This window comes from Amphiprion ocellaris, chromosome 1, assembly GCF_022539595.1.
Source record: "Amphiprion ocellaris isolate individual 3 ecotype Okinawa chromosome 1, ASM2253959v1, whole genome shotgun sequence".
Taxonomy (NCBI): Eukaryota; Metazoa; Chordata; class Actinopteri; family Pomacentridae; genus Amphiprion; species Amphiprion ocellaris.
In genome coordinates this window covers 34,764,988-34,786,438 of record NC_072766.1, presented here as the reverse complement: position 1 = coordinate 34,786,438, position 21,451 = coordinate 34,764,988, and the positions used below count along the sequence as shown (strand labels likewise).

The 21,451-nt window shown below is 36.2% G+C and overlaps 1 protein-coding gene and 1 long non-coding RNA gene across 5 annotated transcripts in view; both read right to left on the bottom strand.

The window, feature by feature from the left end:
• Positions 1-5,958: 5,958 nt before the first annotated feature.
• Positions 5,959-8,279, bottom strand: LOC129349298 (uncharacterized). The gene is made up of 3 exons (XR_008602248.1): positions 8,068-8,279; positions 7,383-7,541; positions 5,959-6,451 (listed from the first exon to the last, which is right to left on the bottom strand). It is a non-coding gene; the product is annotated as an uncharacterized LOC129349298 (long non-coding RNA).
• Positions 8,280-14,835: 6,556 nt separating this feature from the next.
• The window catches only part of LOC111574418 (ATP-binding cassette sub-family C member 12-like), a 42,149-nt gene continuing 35,533 nt past the window's right edge, over positions 14,836-21,451 (bottom strand). For all 4 annotated transcript variants that reach the window (XM_023279027.3, XM_023279001.3, XM_023278995.3 and 1 more), the window contains 3 exons: positions 16,801-16,914; positions 15,695-15,859; positions 14,836-15,610 (listed from right to left, as the gene is read on the bottom strand). In XM_023279027.3, coding sequence (XP_023134795.1) covers positions 15,518-15,610; positions 15,695-15,859; positions 16,801-16,914 — 372 coding nt within the window. In that variant the 3' untranslated portion in view covers positions 14,836-15,517. The remainder of the gene's footprint in view (positions 15,611-15,694; positions 15,860-16,800; positions 16,915-21,451) is intronic.

Genomic DNA, 21,451 nt, shown 5'->3' with positions numbered 1-21,451 from the left:
TTTACTGAACTTGGGGCCACTACCACCTAAGGAGTGATATATTTAATTTTGAAAAAAGCATTTAGCCATACTTAAAGCTTTAAGTGCTTCATTAACACGGAACTAAAAATTTTGTATTGTTTTATTATCACAGGTTCTGTCTGAAAAGAGGTGGCATCATTTTAAACAGTGAAATCAAACTAATAAAATGTAATGACCAACCAGTGAGCAATACTGGATTCTGCAAAAACATAAACAACTTTTTTTAAAATCTAAATCTTATCTTAACACAGTTAATGTATTAACTTATTTATGTGTGTATGCATGTATTTATTGATTTATTTAGTACTGTTAACATATCAGAGTTCTGAGTGAGTTTTTCTTAAGATAAGCAAAGGCCATTTATTGATTACATATAGGCTGTTAAATGTTTATTAAAAACTGAAAAGCATTTAAAAAAAACAACTTAGGCATTTATTGAGTCACTAAAATACTGTAGAGTACAGACCACATCAGCATGATTATAAGCATCCTCTGGTAAATGAACAACCAGATACTGATGTCTCTCACCATATGGACTTCAGGAGATGACTGGGGGATGATAGACTGTGACCTACTGGTTGGGTTCTCTCTGTTCTCATGTTTCTTACATGTTTGTCCCCTGACAGCCAGGTCCTAATGTTTTTTGAGCAACACACCATACTATGACGTTTTTACAATGAGGGTTCTACTATGAAGCCAGTTTGACATGTTCAGGTGTTCTTTGTGTGAAAACTCAGAGATTTCAGGTATCAGAAGGTGGTTTTCAACTTTCTTTATTAACTTTCTGCTTCAACTTTAAACTAAATTTCCTTGACTAACCCAGCCCTCTGGACTTCCAGGAAGCTGTGTTCCTATTGGCTGTCCAGGTGGCTGCTTGGTGTTATCAGGAACACCTGAGCAGCTTGGTGTTATCAGGAACACCTGAGCAGCTCAGTGTCTTCCTGCTTTATTTAGCTGCAGACAAACATTTCCTCTGTTTCTCTTCACCACTGATCCGGGTTTGGCTCAAATGCTTTAGTTTGTTTTTTAGGCGTTGGCTTGCAGCTTCCAGCAGTAAAATCGTCTTTAATGTGTTTCTTGGTGTGTTTTAGGGCTTTGTACTGGATAGTTGTCTTGGTAAATGTGGTTCTTTAGCCACAGTTAGCACATGGTGCTACTGTGTGCAGTGATTAGTGGATTTGGTGCAGCTGAGTTGTGTCTTTATCTTGGCTGTAGTGAGTCTTCAGAGGTTTTTGGTCAGACACATTCTGTATTCTTGTTTGTGAACCAACGTTGGTTGTCCAGAAGGTAAGAGTTCCTGTCCTGATTCTCTGTTCTCAGAGGTCCTCTGGTAGGCTGCAGGAGACTTTAGCGTTTGGGTTGTGCTAGTTTGGTTTTTGTATGGTTTCATTTGGACGACTATCTTGAGGCCCCTCCATGTGGTTTAGTGAGGTTTTCTGGAACAGTTCTACAAAGCAACCTGCAGCAGAAGAGACTTTGAGAGTTTTTAGGAAGTTCTGGAGACCAGACTTTAGAGCAGCAGAAACATTTGTCAGCAGTTTGAGCAGGAGAAGGTGAGCTTCAGAGTAGAAATGAGACGGAAACCTTCTTGACCCGTGTGGTGAGGTCCTGTACCAAGAGTTTGAGCAGGTTGTGAAGAGTCTGTAGTTCTTTGGTCTGAAAGCACAAGAAGAGTCGACTCATTAAAGGAGAAAACAGGAGATATTGTTGGTTCTTCTGTCGCTCTGCAGTTTCCTTAGACTGAATATCAAGTTTATATTTTAAATGATTTCCCATGTGAGCCCAAGAAGACTTCAATAAACTCCCTCCATCCCCTGGACACAACAGATTTTATTACCATGTTAAATCTTTTTTTTTTTTGTTTTTGAGTTTTAATCATAGTTTTAGCATAGTTTTTTTTCTCTTTGCTTGTTTAGTTTTGTAATCTGTGTGAAAGGTGCTAAACAAATAACGTTGAACTGATAAACTGAATAATTGACTAACTCATGATTGTGACAACAGAAGTATTTTCATTGTGATATAAGGGTTTATTTCATTGGGGTTAAAATCTTGACAGAAAAAAGATTAAAGAAATAAACTACAGTAAAAAAGCAATTCAATAAAAGGAAAAAAACATTTAATATAATGAAACTTTAAAAAAATATATATATATTAGACAAACTATTTAATTAGATAAACGGAAGATACAAAGCATGTAATTATGAAACTAAACAAAAATTTTTAAACAAAAATATTAAACATTAAAGATGAAACCTTTTAGATAATTAAACATTTAACAAATACAATTAAACAAGAATATTACACATTTAGAAAAATAGAAAACATTGAATTAGATTATTAAACCTTTAAAAGTCAAAACATTTAATTAAAAAACTAAATGTTTAATTAGAAAATTACATCTTAAAGACAATACAACTTTAATAGGAATTAAACAGAAAATACAATGACGCATTAAAAAAGAAAATTAAACATTAAAAGGTGGTAAAACATTTAAAAAGAAAAACCTTAACAAAGATTTAATCGAAAAATTAAACATTGGGAAAGAAAAGGAAATTTTTCAAACAAGCCGATAAAACATTTGAAAAAACAATTAAAAATTAAAAAGACAAAACATTTCGAAATCAGATCAGACATTAGAACAGAATAAAAGGTGAGAAAAGAGCAAAACTAAACATTTAAGAAGAATCAAACTAAAGACAAAACATTTGAAAAGACACCAGTTAAACTTTAGAAGATCAAATTAAACAGAAGAGACAATAAAAGGATGAAAAGAGTAAAAACAGATAAAGGTCTTAAGCATTTTCTAGTCTGAAATGAAAACATCAAGTTGTTTCTTCAAACATTTCCTCTTTCTATGTTCTTGGTTTGATTGTGGACAGATTTACTAAGAACTCATTTCAGAAAACTGCTTTCCAGATAAAGTCTATTAGTAGTTGAAGGCATCAATCAAACTAATGTTACCTTTTGATCTCCACAAACTTTACTGTTCAGTGAAGAGAATCAAAGTTTGTTGAGGATTTCTAAAAAATCCACAGGTGAAGGTCTGAGAAGAACTCAGATGGATGGTCTAAATGTGAAATCAAGACTCATGGTCACAAGTTTTAAGGCTTCTGTTAACCAGAAAGTTCAAACTAACAGAGAAGTACTGAGAAACTTTTAAAATTTCAGTCCTCAGACTGTCTAAAGGTTCAAACTAACAGAAAACTACTCAGGAACTTAGAAGATATCAGTCCTCAGACTGTCTGAAGGTTCAAACTAACAGAGAACTACTCAGGAACTTAGAAGATATCAGTCCTTGGACTGTCTGAAGGTTCAAACTAACAGAGAACTACTCAGGAACTTAGAAGTTATCAGTCCTTGGACTGTCTGAAAGTTAAATCTAACAGAGAACTACTGTGGGACTTAGAAAGTTTCAGCCCTCAGACTGTGTGAAAGCTCAGGTCCTGAGGACTCGGGAGGTGTGGAGGCTTTGGAAAGTCTTGGAACTGAGGGTTCAACCCTCCAGCACAAAGGCTGAAGTCCAACCTCCTGAGAAAAACGGTCGAGACGAGACTCGAATTAAAAAAAAAAAAAAACAACTTGAAAATGACAAAAAATAGATGATAAATGCGCAAAAAAAAGAAGAATTAGTATCTGAGCAGATAGCTCAGGGGATAAGAAGATGGACTAGTGACTGGAAGGTCGCAGGTTCAAGACCCACCACCGGCCTTTTTCTTTCTTTGTCTTTGTCAGGATTTTGAGAAAATTTAAGAAGTGTCTGGTCTTGAACCAGCGACCTGCAGCTCCACAGGCAAATCCTTAACTCACTGAGCTACAGATCAGATAAAAAGAAATAAATTCGTCGTCCCTTTGACATCGTAGTTCCTGAAGTGCCCACATGGGTGGAGCCAAGGCGGAGTCTGGGTGGAGTCAGGGCGGAGAGTAGGCGGGGAGGTGGGTGGCGGCCTCCCCCCTCTACTCCCCCACCTCCCCCCACCACCCACCACACCTTCCCCCGCCCCACAAGTTCTTCGAGTCTTGACAGGTTTTCCCGAGTTTCTGGAGTTTCCACGAGGTCGGAGGCAGAACAAGTTGTCATGAAGAGGTGTTGAAGTCGGCCAGGATGGACTGACTTTTTACAGCGACTAGAAGGAAGATGACTAGAAGAGCAGGTCTTTAACCACCATCCATAAAATCCATAGAGTTGGCTCCAGAGAAATGAAGGGAGGTCAACTTTTATCAACCTCCATCCAGATGTTCAACTTGATATCTTTACTTTGACATTTTTAGCACCACAAACCTTTAGTATCACACTTTATTATCATTTATTAGGACTTTAATGGAATCCACCAGCAGATTTAGTTTTTGTTGAGAAACTTTATTCTTATCATCATGGGACTGCAGTATTTAAAACTCTTCCTTCTATTTAACCTCATGTTTATTGGTTTTAGTGGAGAAAGTTTGAATTGTCAATTAGTCTCTTAAAAACCAAATAATAAATTGGATTAGTCAAGAGGTTTAAATTTCTTACTTTGTCATATTTTAAATATGACAAAAAATATAAAAATAAAGTGTCTTGAGACAATTTCACCTGTAATTGGCATTATATAAATAAAATTAAATTCAAATTGTATGTATCTTGTAATGTTGGAGTAATTCAGCCATATATGTTAGAAAACACATTTTCTTTGTCCATTAATCTGTTGATTGTTTTCTGCACTAATTCATTTCTTGTTTTGGTTTATAAAATGTCAAACCCAAATATATTCAGTTTACTGTCATAAAAACCAAAAAGATTTACATTCATGATGCAGGAATCAGGCAGTTTTTCACTTTTTATCTTAGTTTAGTCAGAAAGATAGTTGATAATGTTTGAATTGTTGCAGCTTGTGAGCCGTAAAAGGTTTTAATCTTTGGGGCCGAGTGTCAGAAAACATTTAGAAACCAACATCAACAAAATACTCAACAAGGATTTGAACATCATTAAAGGGAAATCCAACTTTTGCATGACAATGTCTAATTAAAGAACATTTATTTCCAACGTAAATGTGTGATATTCATCCTCTGGAGCTTTCTCTTCACATTGTCTTCCACCTGGACTGGTTTGGTCGGGAGCATGTGCAACAAACATTTGAAAAACTGCACTTTACCATCAATGAATGACACTGAAGTTTAATCTCTACATAAATGAGACTGAGTCTGGATGTGCTGCTCTGTCATTAACTCCTAAGTTTAGGGAAAGTTCAAACAAAAGAGGACAGTTTAGATAAGACTTGAGAATGAGCTTATTTTGAACAAACATCTCAGACTTTCTGAGCTTCAGCACCTACAGCAAGATATTTTAACAACAAGCAACTCAAGAGATCCAGAAGTTGGAGAGAGTTAGCTTTAGCTGAGCCAAAGAACATGTGGGACGCTAACCTAGCAAACATTTCAGACTTTTCTCTGTGAATTCAGAGAAATAATTTCCTATTTAATGACAGAGCTACACATCTTAACTCAGTCTCATTAAAACAGACTCTAATTCAGTGTCATCCATCCATATTAAAGTGCAGTTACCCAAAATGTTTGTTGCATGAGCTCCAACAAAACCTGTCCAGGTAGAAGGCCACTTTGACAAACAGGAAGTGGAAGATTCCAAGCAGATTTATAGAAGGGGGAACCGGACTGTACTAAGTGTCGTCAAGTATAGAGGGGTGTTTTGTGGGTTTTTAAGGCTGATAATGATTATTAGTGAGACATTTGGAGTAGATATTCATTTGCAGTAAAGGAAAGTATTTAAAATCTTGGAGTTAAACTTAGAAGAACACAAACTCTAACAGAAAACTTTGTTGATACGTGTTTGTTTTGTTTACAGATGTTAAGTTAAAGGAGTTTTATTCGTGACGTATAACCAATCAAATCACTCCAGAAGACAGAGTGACCACAGGTAGATAAAGGTTCAGAGCCAAAGTAGCGCCATTTTTAAATGTATTTATTACCGTAAATCAGTAAAAAATAAAATACTGATAATCAGTAAATCAGTCAGCCCACAATTACTACAATTCTACAATGTATGTCTCTTTCCTTTGACTTGTTATTTGTACAATATACGATGTATATGATGGCGTTTTTTCATACTAAAGGCTATACTATGATGTTTTCTAAGAGACATACTGTTTGTTCTGGCTCTGGGTCGCTGCACTCCTCCTCTGTTGTTTTCTGGATTGTACTCAGCTGCATGCCTTCGTCCACCAGGCCTCCGTTGACTCGTCCCGCCTGCCGTCTCTGGAGCTGAAGCTGGATTGGAACAGACCAAAGTACAGTCCAATCACGATGCCAGCTGCCTCTCAAAAGGCTCCTTCATCTGGCAGGTGGCAGCACTTCTTCTGAGGGGAAGCTGAGCTGGTCCAGCAGAACTTTGGAGATGTGTTCCAGTGGTTGGTGGATGTGTAGGGAGATAGAGAGGGACCTTTGAATTGTTCAGAAAGGAAAACAGGGAACCCATTGGTAGTTTTAGTTTAGGGTGCTACTGCGGTGTGTTTTTGGGTTTTGAGAGGTGAACAGGAAGAGTTTTTTTTGTATTGATTATCTTTTACTTTGTTCCTGGTTGGGATGTCCATCAATGTCAACATGAAGTTCACTTTTAGTTCTGTTTATTTATTTTTATTTTACTAACACCCATTTGTTTTTAACCCCCTCACATGTTGTGTTGTTGTAAACTTCCTCTTTCAAATAAATACTCGTCTAACCCTCTGGAAACCAGCATTTGGACTGTTTTTGTGTTGCTCCTCACCTACTGACAGCTGTGGACTAAAGGCTATACTGTGATGTTTTTAGAGCGACATGCTCTACTATGATGTTTGTTGGGCGACACGCTATACTATAGGCTTTTTTAATTGACATATTACTGTGATGTTTTTTTTTTGTTTTAGCTTTTTTTTTTAGCAACATATAAGAATTCGAACAGTTTTAAAAGTTACTATACTTTTACTTGTGCAATGAAATTATTATTCTATGGCATTTTTTAGATGACATATTATACGCTGATGTTTTCTTGAATTACATACTATTTTGACAATATACTGCACTATGACATTTTTTGAACCACATATCATACATGACAATTTTAGGCAACATCCTATCATTTTGCGCTTTTTGAACCACATAATAATCTATGTTTTGTTTTTTTTCTTGCCAACATGCTGTACTATGAACTACAGGCCATACTATGTTATTGAGTAAAGCATACTATACTTTGACATTTTCTGAACTACATCCTATACTATGGCGTTATACACAGAGTGCTTTGGTTACATGTTGATTTATAATCTAGATTTTTTTCTGTTTTGTTTTTTGACAGGATTACCACAGACCTGACTGTGAACACCGTTGACACCCACCTGAGGGAGACGCTGCCTAAGATCTCAAGGCTGCTTGGTCGTGGTCTTTCTGGCACGTACTCTTCCAAGATGAGCCGGGAAGTTTAACACTGATGGAATGACACCAGGTCTAAGCCGACAAACTTCCACTTCCTCCTCAACCCATAGTCTCTGGGAAACCTACATGGAGTAAGAAAAGTAGACAGAGAAGTAATTAAGTCTGTACACAACATATTAAAAAGAAATCATGCTAATAAATTAAGTACAAAGAACCGAATTCGCCAATATACTGGAGACCAGAGCTATTTAATTTGATAAGTATAACCTTGTTTAGTAACATTTCAATTATTTGAGAGCAGTCGTAAAGAATTGCCTGTAATTCCAATCATAAAATGGGTTTGGAGGAAGAACATAGATGGTAATCTGGATATACATGAGTTAGGCTTTATAACTACTGTACTATTACAAATGCTGACACTACTTCTACGACTCTAACAGCTGTTTATACTACTACTGCTGCTTGTACATTTAGTATTACTACTACTGCTTGTACAACTATACTACAGCTCTATTAATCATCTGGTATTTGCTTGTCAAGCTGCTAGCTCGCCTTAGTGTTTTGCTAGTGGCTAACTAGTTAGCTCTCATAGACTGGAAGCTCTCAACAAGATTTCATAATGAAAAAAGAGCCAAAAACTATTCTTACCTATGAAAAGTCATTCCAAGTTTCCTTGTCTCAATCGTACGACGTAGTGTGTAACTGTATGCAGCACAGTGAGCCGGCATACTTGTTGTTTCCGTTTTCACGCCGTCTACATCAACAGAATGCACTGAAACTTTGCCCCCACTAGCTTAGCCTCGCTGTAGCACGCAGCTCAAAGGGGCGTGTCCTATCTACTCATTCATATCTATGACAACAACGATGGCTGCACATCAGGACGCCTGTCAATGACGTTGATTAGCTGCGTAAATAACATTATATACAGTCTATGGTAAATACGTAGGTGAATCGCATCATTGGCTGCAGCAGCCAGTCACTGGTCACTCACTGACTCACACTGAAAAATAGCACAGAATGAATTGTTACGTGTTTATTTTATTTACAATTTAGGTTGGATTTTTTTTTTTTGTGCGCAGCAGATTTTCTGTGACCGTGTCAGCAGTGCGCAATTGCGCACGCGCGCAGCTTAGAGGGAACAGTGCTTCTAATGCTCATGAATATCTATAAAATTCTCTGGCTCCATCACTGTGTGTGAACTTGGCATTTTTTATTGGAACAGTTTTTCAAATTTCTCAGTTATCAGCCCCAAAAACACCAGAGACTACCTCTGTCCTTGTAGATGGTTGAAGCATAGAAACACACTTAAAGGCCGAACAAAACACAACATTAAATAACGGGACAGAAAGCATAATATTATTAAGAAGTAATTTAATGTAGAAGTAGTCAAAGCAGTCTCCATGCATGAACTGTACACTGTAAAAAATGTTAAGTAAATTTTACAGTGACACGGTGTGAAACCACGCCAATAAAAATCTGTAAACTCTAAAACAGTTTGACATAGTTTATATAATATTAAATCATCGTAATTAAGTTCATCAGGAGAAAACTGCATTTTTTTTACACTTTTTTCTCTTGTTTATTTAAAGGAAAATGCCGTAATATGTATAACGTCAATACTGTAATTTTTGCATTTATTTCAAGAAGCAATGCCAGTTTTCACAGTTGTACTGATAATGGAAACATGCTGTATTATTTATAACAAGTAACGTGGTGATTTTTGCATTTATTACATGTAAAAACTGCAGTTTATACTGGGTCACATTGATGTACTTTTATGTTAATAACGGACTTTTAACATTTATGACAGCTATAACTGTAATTTTTGCACATATGTTGTTGCTAAAAGTACACATATAAAATGTGCTTTGAGTGTTAAAGGTTTATTCCATGCAAACAGTACATTTCCAATGAAGAATAAATGGTTTTAAAGCTTTATTTCATTCAAACGGCTACTTTATGTCCAACTTTCTTCTCATTTGAAGGTTTATTCCATGGAAATTGTACTTTTCTAATCATTAACTTGTGCTTTTAAGGGTTTAAAGCTCAAAATGTAACTTTCTGTCCAAATTTTTTTCACATTTGAAGGTTTACTTCACCAAAATGGTACTTTTCTAATGAAGGACTTTTGGTTTTCAAGGTGTATTCCATTCAAAATTCTACTTTCTGTCCAAGTACTTTGTTCCACACAAATGATACTTTTCTAAATAACAACTTGTCATATTAAAGGTTTATTCCATGCAACCAGTACATTTTCCAATGAAGAATTAATAGTTTTAAAGTTTTATTCCATTCGAGCTGCTGCTTTATGTCCAATTTTTTTTTCACATTTGAAGGTTTATTCACCCAAATTGTACTTTTCTAATGAAAGACTTCTGATTTTAAAGGTTTATTCCATTCAAACAGTACATTTCCAATGAAGAATAAATGGTTTTAAAGCTTTATTTCATTCGAACTGCTACTTTATGTCGAATGTTTTTCACATTTGAAGGTATATCCTATGGAAATTGTACTTTTCTAAAGAATGACTTACAGTTTTAAAGGTCTATTCCATTCAAAATGCAACTTTATGTCCATGTTTTTTCACGTGAAAGTTTATTCCACTCAAATTGTGCTTTTCTAATGAATGATTTCTGGTTTTAAAGGTTTATTCCATTCAAAATGTAACTTTATGTCCAGATTTTTTCACATTTGAAGGTTTATTCCACCCAAATTGTACTTTTCTAATGAATGACTTGTGGTTTTAAAGGTTTATTCCATTCAAAATGCTACAATCCATCCAAATACTTTGAGTTTTAACGAGTTGTTTCATTTTTCAAACTAACAAGTAGAGTTTTCTTTTTCCAGCTTTCCACAGTTGTGTTCTTGCCAGTGTAAATGGGCTACAACTGCAGTCCTGGACACCAAATTTGTGAACAATGTGTGTGATTGTGTGTTTCAGTTTGAAGACACCAATGCGATGGTGAACCACTTGGAGAAGCTCCTCTACATCAGGGAGAAGCTCTCTGCGAAGGAGACAAAGATGCAGGAGAAGCCGAGCCAGCAGAGGAAGACTCTGCAGGAACTGGAGGAGTGGCGCCAATTCCTAATTTCATATGTTGTCATTTTTAATGTAGTCTTGTTTTATATGTATATTTGATTTTATTATTTATTGTTGGTATTTTATTTCTTATTGCTTGTTATTAAAGCACCGTCCAGTGGAAGCTATTTATGTTTTCGTCATGCCTCCATGTATGATGACAGTAAAACTATTCTATTCTATTCTATTCTATTCTATTCTATTCTATTCTATTCTATTCTATTCTATTCTATTCTATTCTATTCTATTCTATTCTATTCTATTCTATTCTATTCTATTCTATTCTATTCTATTCTATTCTATTCTATTCTATTCTATTCTATTCTATTCTAAGATCAAAGTGTTCATCCTGAAACACACCGAAATCCTGAAAGAATACCAGAACTCCTTAAGAAAGGATGAGGAGAAGAAACAAAAGAGGACCAGAAAGCCCATCAAAGACAAAGGAAAGGAAGCTTAAGTCTTCCATTTGGTTTAAAACTTCACTTCTGGCTGTTTTTGTTTTGTCTGGTTCAACTTTATTTGCTTTCATTGTTCTTAACGTTTAAATATTTGCCATTTTACTCTTATTTTTAATATATTAATATAATTCATATATTTCTTAGTCTAAATATAGAATATTTCATTGCATTAAAATGAGGTTTCCGTGCTTTCTTATTTAAATTTGCTGAAGTTGCTTTGATCAGTTAATTTTGTGAGTTATGGTTCATTTTAAACCAACTTTGAGCCATTCTGGACATATTCTGAGCAATTTTGAGACACTTATTAAATTTTTACATTTTTTTTTTTTTTTACTGTTATTGGGTCATGTTTATGCCATTTTTAAAATTTTTGGTTCCCTTCAGAAAAATTTTTGTTTTTTCTTTGTGTTTCTTGATACCTGAAGTCTTTTGTTTGGCATCTGACTCGACAAATATTGTGCATATTACAATACGGATATACTTCTTAGTCTAAATGCACAGTATGTCATGGCATAAAAATTAAGTTTACATACTGCTTTTTAAAGGAAATTCACTAAAATACCATGAATTTTGTGAGGTAAGGCAGGAAACTTCAAATGAACAGTCTTAGTTACATTTACTTTGTAATGGCTGTGCACTTATTCTGTCAGTAATTAAGAACTATTGAAGTAAAATGTAACTATTGCAGCTATTTCTGTTCCAGATGTACTTTAATTTACCTTAATTTTGATTTACAACAAAGACATATGTGACTCATCTAAGTTACATCATTAAATCTAAAAATAGTGCAAGCTGGGAAGTGTCCTAATAACCTAAACATGAGACTTCATAAAGTGTGTCAGTAAGACATTGATTTAGCTTTAAATTGTGTAACAGCTCTAATGCTAGGAAACTATTAATTTGACTTGTAGCTTAGGGGAAAAAAAAACTGTAAATCAACTGTTTGTCCACATAGTAAACGTAATGTAGATCATTCAGAACACAGCGGCCTGCACTGCCTCCTGATGGTCTGTAAAGAAAACAGCAGCTCAGTTTACGAGTCGGTCAGTTTTATTTGGCCGATTACACCAGTTTCTTCCTAAAAGCTGATTATTAAACTAATCCCTGACAGGAAATATGAAGTTGTTCAGCCAGAAGAGGTGCAGCAGAGCTCACATAGCTGAAGAGGTGTCAATGTCAGTCTGGAGGAGACGTCTGAAGCACCAACCTGCTGCTGTTTTATCATTTATGACGAATTAAAATAAGATATTTTCTGAATTCAAATGATCAGTTTTGCCCACAAAAACCAAAAAAAAACAACACAAGCTATAGTGTAGTTCACCAAGACAGAAAACACTCATTTAAAATGTTGACAGGAAGGGAGCTGGGAAGTATTTGCTCAACAGGAGGTTTGTTTTATGAAACCAAAATATTTATATTCTACAGGTTCTGTGCGTGTCACTGGTTTATTTGGTCTTCTTGCTTTTTAACACAGACTTCATTCACCATTCATGTCCTCCTGCTCTTTGCCTCTGAAACCACTCAGATGCCACTGTTTCTCATCCAAATGTAGCTTTGTGTTTAGTGTATTTACAACTTCCATATCCATCTGCTGGGACAGGTGATCTCCTCAGGTGTGATCTGAGCAACGCCTCTTCTAGGAATGGCTTTTTCAGCTTTGCCCTTTCCTGAAACAAATTTACAAAACTCAAGTTGAAACCAGTAACTACGATTTGCCGTCACACCTTTGTGTAGAAGCATTTTGTCTCCAGCTGCTGTTCACATACAGACACAGTTTAACAGAACAACCACATTCAGTCAAGATCTGGTGTTGAGATGAGATAAACTTCAATGATCCTTCGGTGGGGAAATTCACATTTTACAGCAGTTGGATACAAATGAGGCCCAACAAGAAGAAGGACAGGAAATACACAGATACAGTAAGTATTAAATAAAGATGTGATGGAGACTGTGTACATCTTATACATGTAAACATGCAGCATTATAGATAATGTACCCACCATCACTCCTTTATACAGAGTGACGGTGCTACATTTCAGTTATACAGAACAGTTTTACACTGATCTTTGAGCACTTCACATATTTTGTGTTCCTGTCATATAAAAGTGTGCAGACATTAAAATGCATCTGATTTGATGGTTCAAGTGAAAAAGTGTGATTAATCTTTGTGGGTTATGAAAACTTATGATTGAATTATGTTCAACCAACAAACTGCATTGAATTAATGAATGAAATTTAACTTCACAGTCAAAGGTATTTTTATTTACCATCTGAAACTAAAAGGTCTCAAACCAGTTACATTATTTAGTGTTAAATGAACTATTGCAGAAATCTGAGTTTAAATTCCACATAATCTTAAGCTGATGAAAATGCCAACTACAGCCACTGAGTCACTCTGGACAAATTTCAAACCATTTAACAACAAAAAAAGAAGACAAGTTTATGTAATTTTGGACAAATTACGATTAATTTTAGACAAATTTTAAGTCATTTCAAACAAATAATTTGTAAATGTTGTTAAAAACATAGTTTTCATGCAAGCCAAAGCAGTTAACACTTCAGTTCATGTGACAGACTGTGTGTTTCTGGATAAAATATGAATAAATACAGAGGTACATTATTTTTAAAAATGTTAAAGAGACAAGTTAAGACAACAGGTGCTAAGAGAGCATGTGTTTATTTAAAACACTATACTTTCTTAGTGAATTTATACATATATAGTTTTTCCTGTTCTCTTTGCTATTCCCCCCTTTTCTAAGGACACAACATTTAGAGGCAGCGCTCAAGTGTTAGGCCTGAGAAACCCTTCAAACTACTCAGGCATCAGAGAAAAGGTATTGAAGTGATTTCAGACAACCTGTTGGTGACAATGTATCTTGAAGTGAGCAAAGTGACCACTAGGTGGCAGCAACAGACAACTAAAACAGATAAACCCTTCCTGTACCAAATTTGCCTTCTTTTCTTTAATTTTGGACATATTTGAAGACATTGTGAACAAATTTCAAGTACTTTTTGGCAAGTTTATGTCTTTTTGATCAACTTTTAAATAATTTTAGGTAACTGCTAAGTTATTATGGACGAATTGCAAATAATTCTGGACAATCTGTCAAGCCAGCCATGAAATCAGCCATCATTGACCACTGCAAAAAGAAACAACCACATTATGAACTGGGACGAGGGCAGGATTATAGCATCGGAGGCCAACAAACGAACGATGGATCAAGGAGGCCACTGAGATCAGGAAATGGGCAAACGACTCCATGAACTGGGACGAGGGGGCGTCCTCCCTCTCTCAGACCTGGGACTCCCTCCTCCAGAGACCATCGACCATCAGACGGCTTGGGTCTGCAGCAGGATGAATTTGGAAGTGTTTCGGGTAATATTATCTGCTCATATGCAACCAAATATTTCAGAACTCATTGGACGGTACTTCACAGTGCAGATGGACGATGACGCCATGATGGAACTTACAGCAGTTGTAAATGTATGTAAATGAAAACAAAAGCGGAGTCAAGAAATGTCTTCTCTTTGGATGAGCTGCCCTTGATAACCAGAGCTGAGAGAGAAGATCAGCTCTGAACGGTTATCAGCATCCTCATGGTAAGAGTTTTGACCAAGTGCGACTCTCTCTAGAACCAGAGCCAACAGGAAGTGGGTCGGCCGGGCCAAACGTCTGGTTTAGCAGGTGACTGAAGGACTCACTGTGCCTGAAAACTAGTTGTGTTTGGGTTCCTGTTAAATGTTGCACTGTTAACACTAAATGAACCCAAAAAATAAAAATTAATAAAAATACAGACTCTTGTGATGCTTTCATTGCTATTTTGATTAAGGACAGAGCTCTGTGTCTATATACTTACACATGCATATATTACAGTATAGAAATATCCATTGTTTATTGTTTCTGGACACAAAAGTCATTCATAAATGTCAGCTCGGGTCATGATACTATGGTACTGACTGAAATGTAAATTTGCCCAGCAGATGGCAGTATTCACTGCTTCATTGAGGTCTCCAGTAGTGAACCTTTAGGTGAAGCAACGGGCTGGAGAGCCTCAGTGATTCATGGGGATTCATTTGACCATCACTAGTGTCAACTGCTGTCGCTCCATCACTGGGGGTAAAGATTCCATGTCAGTCTACTTCAGATGGTCTTCAGGCTCTCTGAATTTTAGCTAAAGGATCTTATCAGTTTGCATCAACTCGGCTGACCTTGAGGCTTGTATATAATCAGTTACAATTAGCATAAACTGTTTAAACTGAGCAATAAACTAAAATACGAAGCAAAAAGGAAGAAGAAGAGCAGGCGGGGGGATGAGACCTCACCAATAAAAGACCATAACCACACTTAAAAGAAGTATCATGTCTGATTAGGATTTCACTGCAGAAAAACATCTTCCTTGTAACACACTGGCTGGATTTGATATGCATCTGTGTAAAATACACTGTAGAAAGAGCCACAATTGTATAGAAAACTTTTCCATCAGCTGATATAAAACCTGTAAAACAAACAACAAAACAAAACATGTGTAGCAGTTCTTGGGTATCACAGATCTCTGGTTCATGTATTCACAGTGTTAGCAGCAGCAAGGAGGGAGGAGAACATGGAGTCTGGTCGTTGCTTCAGCACATCTGGACTGTCAAACTCTACTGCCTGTTGGACACAACAACACAAAGAAAGTTCAGGTTTACCACCACATGTATTTAGTTTCTCTCTATTATCATGTTAGTCTGTTACCTCTCCGTTGTCCATGACCAGAATACGATCTGCTTGCATCACGGTGTTGATGCGATGTGCGATGGTGAGCATGGTGCAATCGCTGAAGGCGTCTTTGATGGTGTTCTGGATCAGAGCATCGGTCTCTGCATCGATGGAGGCTGTGGCCTCATCCAAAAGAATGATCTGCAGGACAACAGGAGGGACGATTAGTGTGGAAGAAAGGACTGGTGAGGGAGGAGGACGGTTATATCGGCAGACATGTTATTAAATACATAACATGTTTAAAAGACCTAACAAGCAATCATGCTGCTTGAACATGTTGATGGAAATACTGAAGAGGAATCCCAGGCATTAGTCTGATTGGTGAACATTATGTAGCCTGGAGCAGCAGGGATGCAGCAAATTCCCTGTTTTAGCTGTCAAACTTTCAGACATTTACGCTGAAAACTCACTATAACATCAGCCTTAGAATAGAAAATCTCTGAAACAATTATGATTTCAACCATCTTGACTAGAGAGTAGATTGAAACACAGTTGCCGAAGTCTGTAATAGATTTGATAACTGTTTTAATCATAAATAAATATGTTGTATTCTTGTTTTCTGCTTGCTTCAGAAACATAGTTGAGACGTAAAAGATCCCTAAAATTCATCCCCAAACACAGACATGTGTGACACATTTTGAATGGATAGAAAATTTAGAAAATGAGCAGAAAACTTTGTGAAACACATTTAAGCTTTCAAAAGTCCAGGCGTTAATGAATAATTCAGATGAATTAGTTTATCTATGATGTGAATTGTCACATTTAAAAAGGCCACAATCCCAAACTCAGCAGAGATGAAACTCAATGACAAAAGTTGATCTACAATGGAATAAATATTTGAAATCAACAGTTATGCAGTAGATTTTATTATTTTGAATACATTTTGTCTCCTGGTGCCTGAATTTTGTTTAAAAAATAAAGACAATTCCACCATAAATTGATGCAGGAGAGGCACAAAGTGGTTCATAAAATTTAATCAGAATGCAGAAAATGAAGTGTTTGTCCCTTTGGTGGGAGAGGAACCCCAGACCTCCCAGTTATATTTACATGAAACCTATACTCATGCATACGTGTGCACAGACCTTGGAGTTACGGAGTAGTGCTCTCGCCATACACAACAGTTGTCTCTCGCCTACGGAGAAGTTCTCTCCGTTCTCCAACACCTCTGCTTGTAGCTTCCCCTCCAGTCTGGAGATCTGATGAAATGAAATCATATTTAACACCAAACATAGTTCAATAAAAAGGGATGAAGAGGACAGACTATAAGCTTTAAAAAGAATTAACACAATAGTTTGCATCAATGTTTTTGAGTTATGACAACTTCTGGTGAAATTATGTTGAACCAACAAAGTACACCACATTAGAAGAATTAATTCTAATTATTTTTTAATACCAAAGGCAACCATCTGAAATTGTCCACGGATGTTAACATCAGGGAGGGGAACTGAAATCCTGAACTCAAGGTGATGAAAAACTAAAACAGCTGAAGTCCTCATCTCGAGTTGTGCTACTTAATATTTTCAGGCCTCCTAAATACTGTGCAAACTTTTTTGATGATTTTAGTGAACTGCTGTCTATGATCTGCATTCATTTTGACTGTGTAATTATTGCTGGCGACTTTAACATCCATGTTGACAATCCCCAGGACAAAGGGACTAAAGACCTGTGCAACACTCTTGACAACTTTGGGCTGGTTCAGCATGTAACAGAGGCCACACATGACAAAGGGCATACGTTAGACCTACTTATCTCCAAGGGTCTGAGTATTTCCAATGTCACAGTGTCTGATGTTGGCCTTTCTGATCATTCCTGTCTTTTCTTTGAGAGCACCGTCTCAGTGCAATCGACAGTTTTTACAGAGGTAACCAAAAAACGGTGTATTACTGAAAGCACCTCTGAGATATTTAACCAGGCTTTCTCTTCAACACCAGCTCTGTCTTGGGGTTTAGTCGATGAGCTGATAGGTAGCTTTAATGCTAAAATTGTAAATATTATGGATGCCATTGCTCCAACTAAGGTGAAAGTGATCTCTGGTAAGAAAAAATCTCCATGGAGAAATGCCACACTGGTCAGAAATAACAAAAGAGAGTGTCGGAAAGCTGAACACAGATGGCGAAAATCAAAACTTCAGGTTCATTATGACATTTATAAAGAGAAACTGTACATTTACAATTTACAACTGAGGAATGCAAGACAATCTTATTTCGCAGATATAATCACCAAAAACAGTCACAATACACGAGCCTTATTTGCTACTGTGGACAGGCTAACAAACCCTCGTGTGTCAGTAGCCCCTGAGTTACATTCTACAAGGGCCTGCAACGACTTTGCATCATTCTTTATAGAGAAAATCCAAAACATTAGACAAGCAGTTAGTGCCTCCACAGCAGGTTCAGGACATGTCCTGTGTCAGCGTAAAACCAATTTAAACACCATGACACAATTTAATCCTATCAATCGCAAAAACCTGGAGGACATTATATATCAACTAAACTCCTCCTCCTGCTGCCTGGATATTCTGCCTACAAGGTTTCTCAAAAAAGTTTCCCAGGTACTGCTGACAGATCTTTTATGGATTGTGAACTTGTCTCTTACGTCAGGCGTCTTTCCTCAGGCTTTAAAAACTGCTGTAATTAAGCCACTTCTAAAAAAGAGCAACCTCGACAAGTCACAAATGAACAGCTACAGACCAATCTCTAATCTCCCATTTTTAAGTAAGATCATTGAAAAAGCAGTTTTTCAACAGCTAAACAATTACCTAACAAAAAGTAACAGTTTCAATGTTTTTCAGTCAGGTTTTCGGCAGCATCACAGCACTGAGACAGCCCTTATTAAGGTGATTAATGACATCCGCTTAAGTACAGACAGCGGCAGGATGACAGTCTTAGTGCTGCTGGATCTAAGTGCTGCGTTTGACACAGTCGACCACAATATACTACTCAACCGACTGGAGAACTGGGTGGGACTGTCCGGCACAGTACTCAACTGGTTCAAATCTTACCTAAAAGACAGGAATTACTTCGTGTCTATAGGTAACTTTATGTCTGAGCAGACAGCAATTACATGTGGAGTTCTCCAAGGTTCCATCCTGGAGCCTCTTCTGTTTAACATCTACATGCTCCCACTGGCCCAGACTATTGAAAACAATAATGTAAGTTACCATAGCTATGCAGATGACACGCAGATTTGCATTACAATGTCCCCAGGAGACCATGGCCCTATACAGGTGCTGGGAAAGTGTATTGAACAGATAAATGAGTGGCTGTGTCAGAACTTTCTTCAGCTAAATAAAGACAAAACTGAGGTAATGGTTTTTGGAGCCAAGGAGGGGCGATTAAAAGTGAGCTTAGAGCTTCAGTCTCTACAGCTAAAAACCACAGACCAGGCCAGAAATCTGGGTGTGGTGATGGACTCAGAACTCAGCTTTGAAAAACACATCAAAGCAATTACAAAGTCGGCTTATTATCACTTAAAAAATATCTCAAGAATTAAAGGACTGATGTCTCAGCAGGACCTGGAAAAGCTCGTCCATGCGTTCATCTTCAGTAGGCTTGATTACTGTAACAGTATCTTTACAGGTTTACCTAAAAAAACACTCAGACAACTGCAGCTGATTCAAAACTCTGCTGCTCGAGTCCTCACTAAGACCAAGAAAGTAGATCACATCACTCCAGTTCTGAAGTCTTTACACTGGCTTCCTGTCACTCAGAGGGTAGATTTTAAAGTCCTGCTGCTGGTCTACAAAGCTTTAAATGGTTTAGGACCAAAATACATCAGAGACCTCCTGACTCGGTATATACCAACCAGACCACTCAGGTCATCTGGATCAGGTCTTTTATTAGTTCCCAGAGTGAAAACCAAACATGGAGAAGCTGCATTCAGCTTCTATGCTCCGTATATTTGGAACAAACTCCCAGAAAACTGTAGATCAGCTGAAACTCTCAGCACATTTAAGTCCATTCTGAAGACTTACCTGTTCTCAGCTGCTTTTGACTAAGTTCTTCTAACAGTTATTTTAAATCTTATTTTATGACAAACTCTGCAGTGTAACCTTTAAAATGTCCTTGCTTCCCAACTTCTGTTTTTGATTATTTTACTCTTCTGCATCCTTAAATTTTAATGACCTTTTTAATGATTTTATAAATGTGTTTTCTTTCTTTTTATAATTGTGCTTTCATCTGCTGTTTTAATGTCCTTGTGAAGCACTTTGAATCACCTTGTTGTTGAAATGTGCTATAAAAATAAACTAACTTTAACTTTTTAACTTTTAAATTATCAAGACAATTTCATTAAGTAACCTCAACTGGAATTTAGATTTAAATTAACCAATGCAGAAATTTGACTTTAAATTAACATTGATATTATATAAGTCGATGAAACTACCAACATTATGCATTATGTCAACCAGACTTATCAAAAGTTTGCAACTCAGTTTCTAAATTAGTGAGTGATTTATCTTACATAGTATTGTTATATTTCTATTTATAGATTTTTCAGACTAGAATGGTGAAAAATAAAACAAGTTCTTTACTAAGTTCTATTGAAGGATGATTTTTTTTTGTCTTTATGTTTCGTCTGACTAACTGTTAGTATTACAACTATTTCGGTTTATTGGCTGGTTTTAGACAAGATTACTATTCAGAAATGTACAGTGGTGGAAAAAAATTTTCGGACACCCCATACATTTGCATGTATATGGCATTAAGAATCACTCTTCAAGTGCCGTTTCTTTTAGTACAATCACAGCCATAATACTAAACAAATCCTAAAAAGCCATGAAAAACTTAAAATTGATTGTTTCCATGAAAATAAGAAATTTTCCATACTGGGTCATTTTGGTAGAATTTAGTTTTGTTAATTTTTCTTGTAAACAATGATAATTAAAAAAAAAAAAAAAAAATAAAATATATATATATATATATATATATATATATATAAAAATAAAATTTTTATTTGTTTGTGTCTGTCTAATGCAGCCACACCTTTTGAAACACAAAAAGTATTTTTTCACAAATATTTCATGATATTTGAGACTGTGTAAAATTTTAAGGGCGTCTGAAAACTTTTTTCCACCACTGTATAAGATACACCTTTATCCACTTGATACAACAGCTACAGTTGAGAAAGAGAAATATTAAAAAAAATTTTGAATTCAATAAATTTAAAGACAGAGTGCAATATATACACTACCGTTAAAACGTTTGGGGTCCCACAGACAATTTCATGTTTTCCATGAAAACTCACACTTTTATCCATGTACTAACATAACTGCACAAGGGTTTTCTAATCATCAATTACCCTTTCAACACCATTAGCTAACACAATGTAGCATTAGAACACAGGAGTGATGGTTGCTGGAAATGTTCCTCTGTACCTCTATGGAGATATTCCATTAAAAATCAGCCATTTCCAGCTAGAATAGTCATTTACCACATTAACAATGTCTAGAGTGGATTTATGATTCATTTAATATTACCTTCATTGAAAAAAGTGCTTTTCTTTCAAAACTAAGGACATTTCTAAGTGACCCCAAACTTTTGAAGGGTAGTGTATACACATAATATAATATGGTAACAAATGTACAAGTATTGCATAAATTTCAATATAAACTGTGCAGATTGATTGTCATGGATGTTGTAAGTGAGCAGAGAAGGGGATAAATGTTGTGCAGGAAAAAAATGATTATTTCTGAAAACAGTCTCTGCTGTTAGGAGGTTCTGGGTGCTGTGGTGC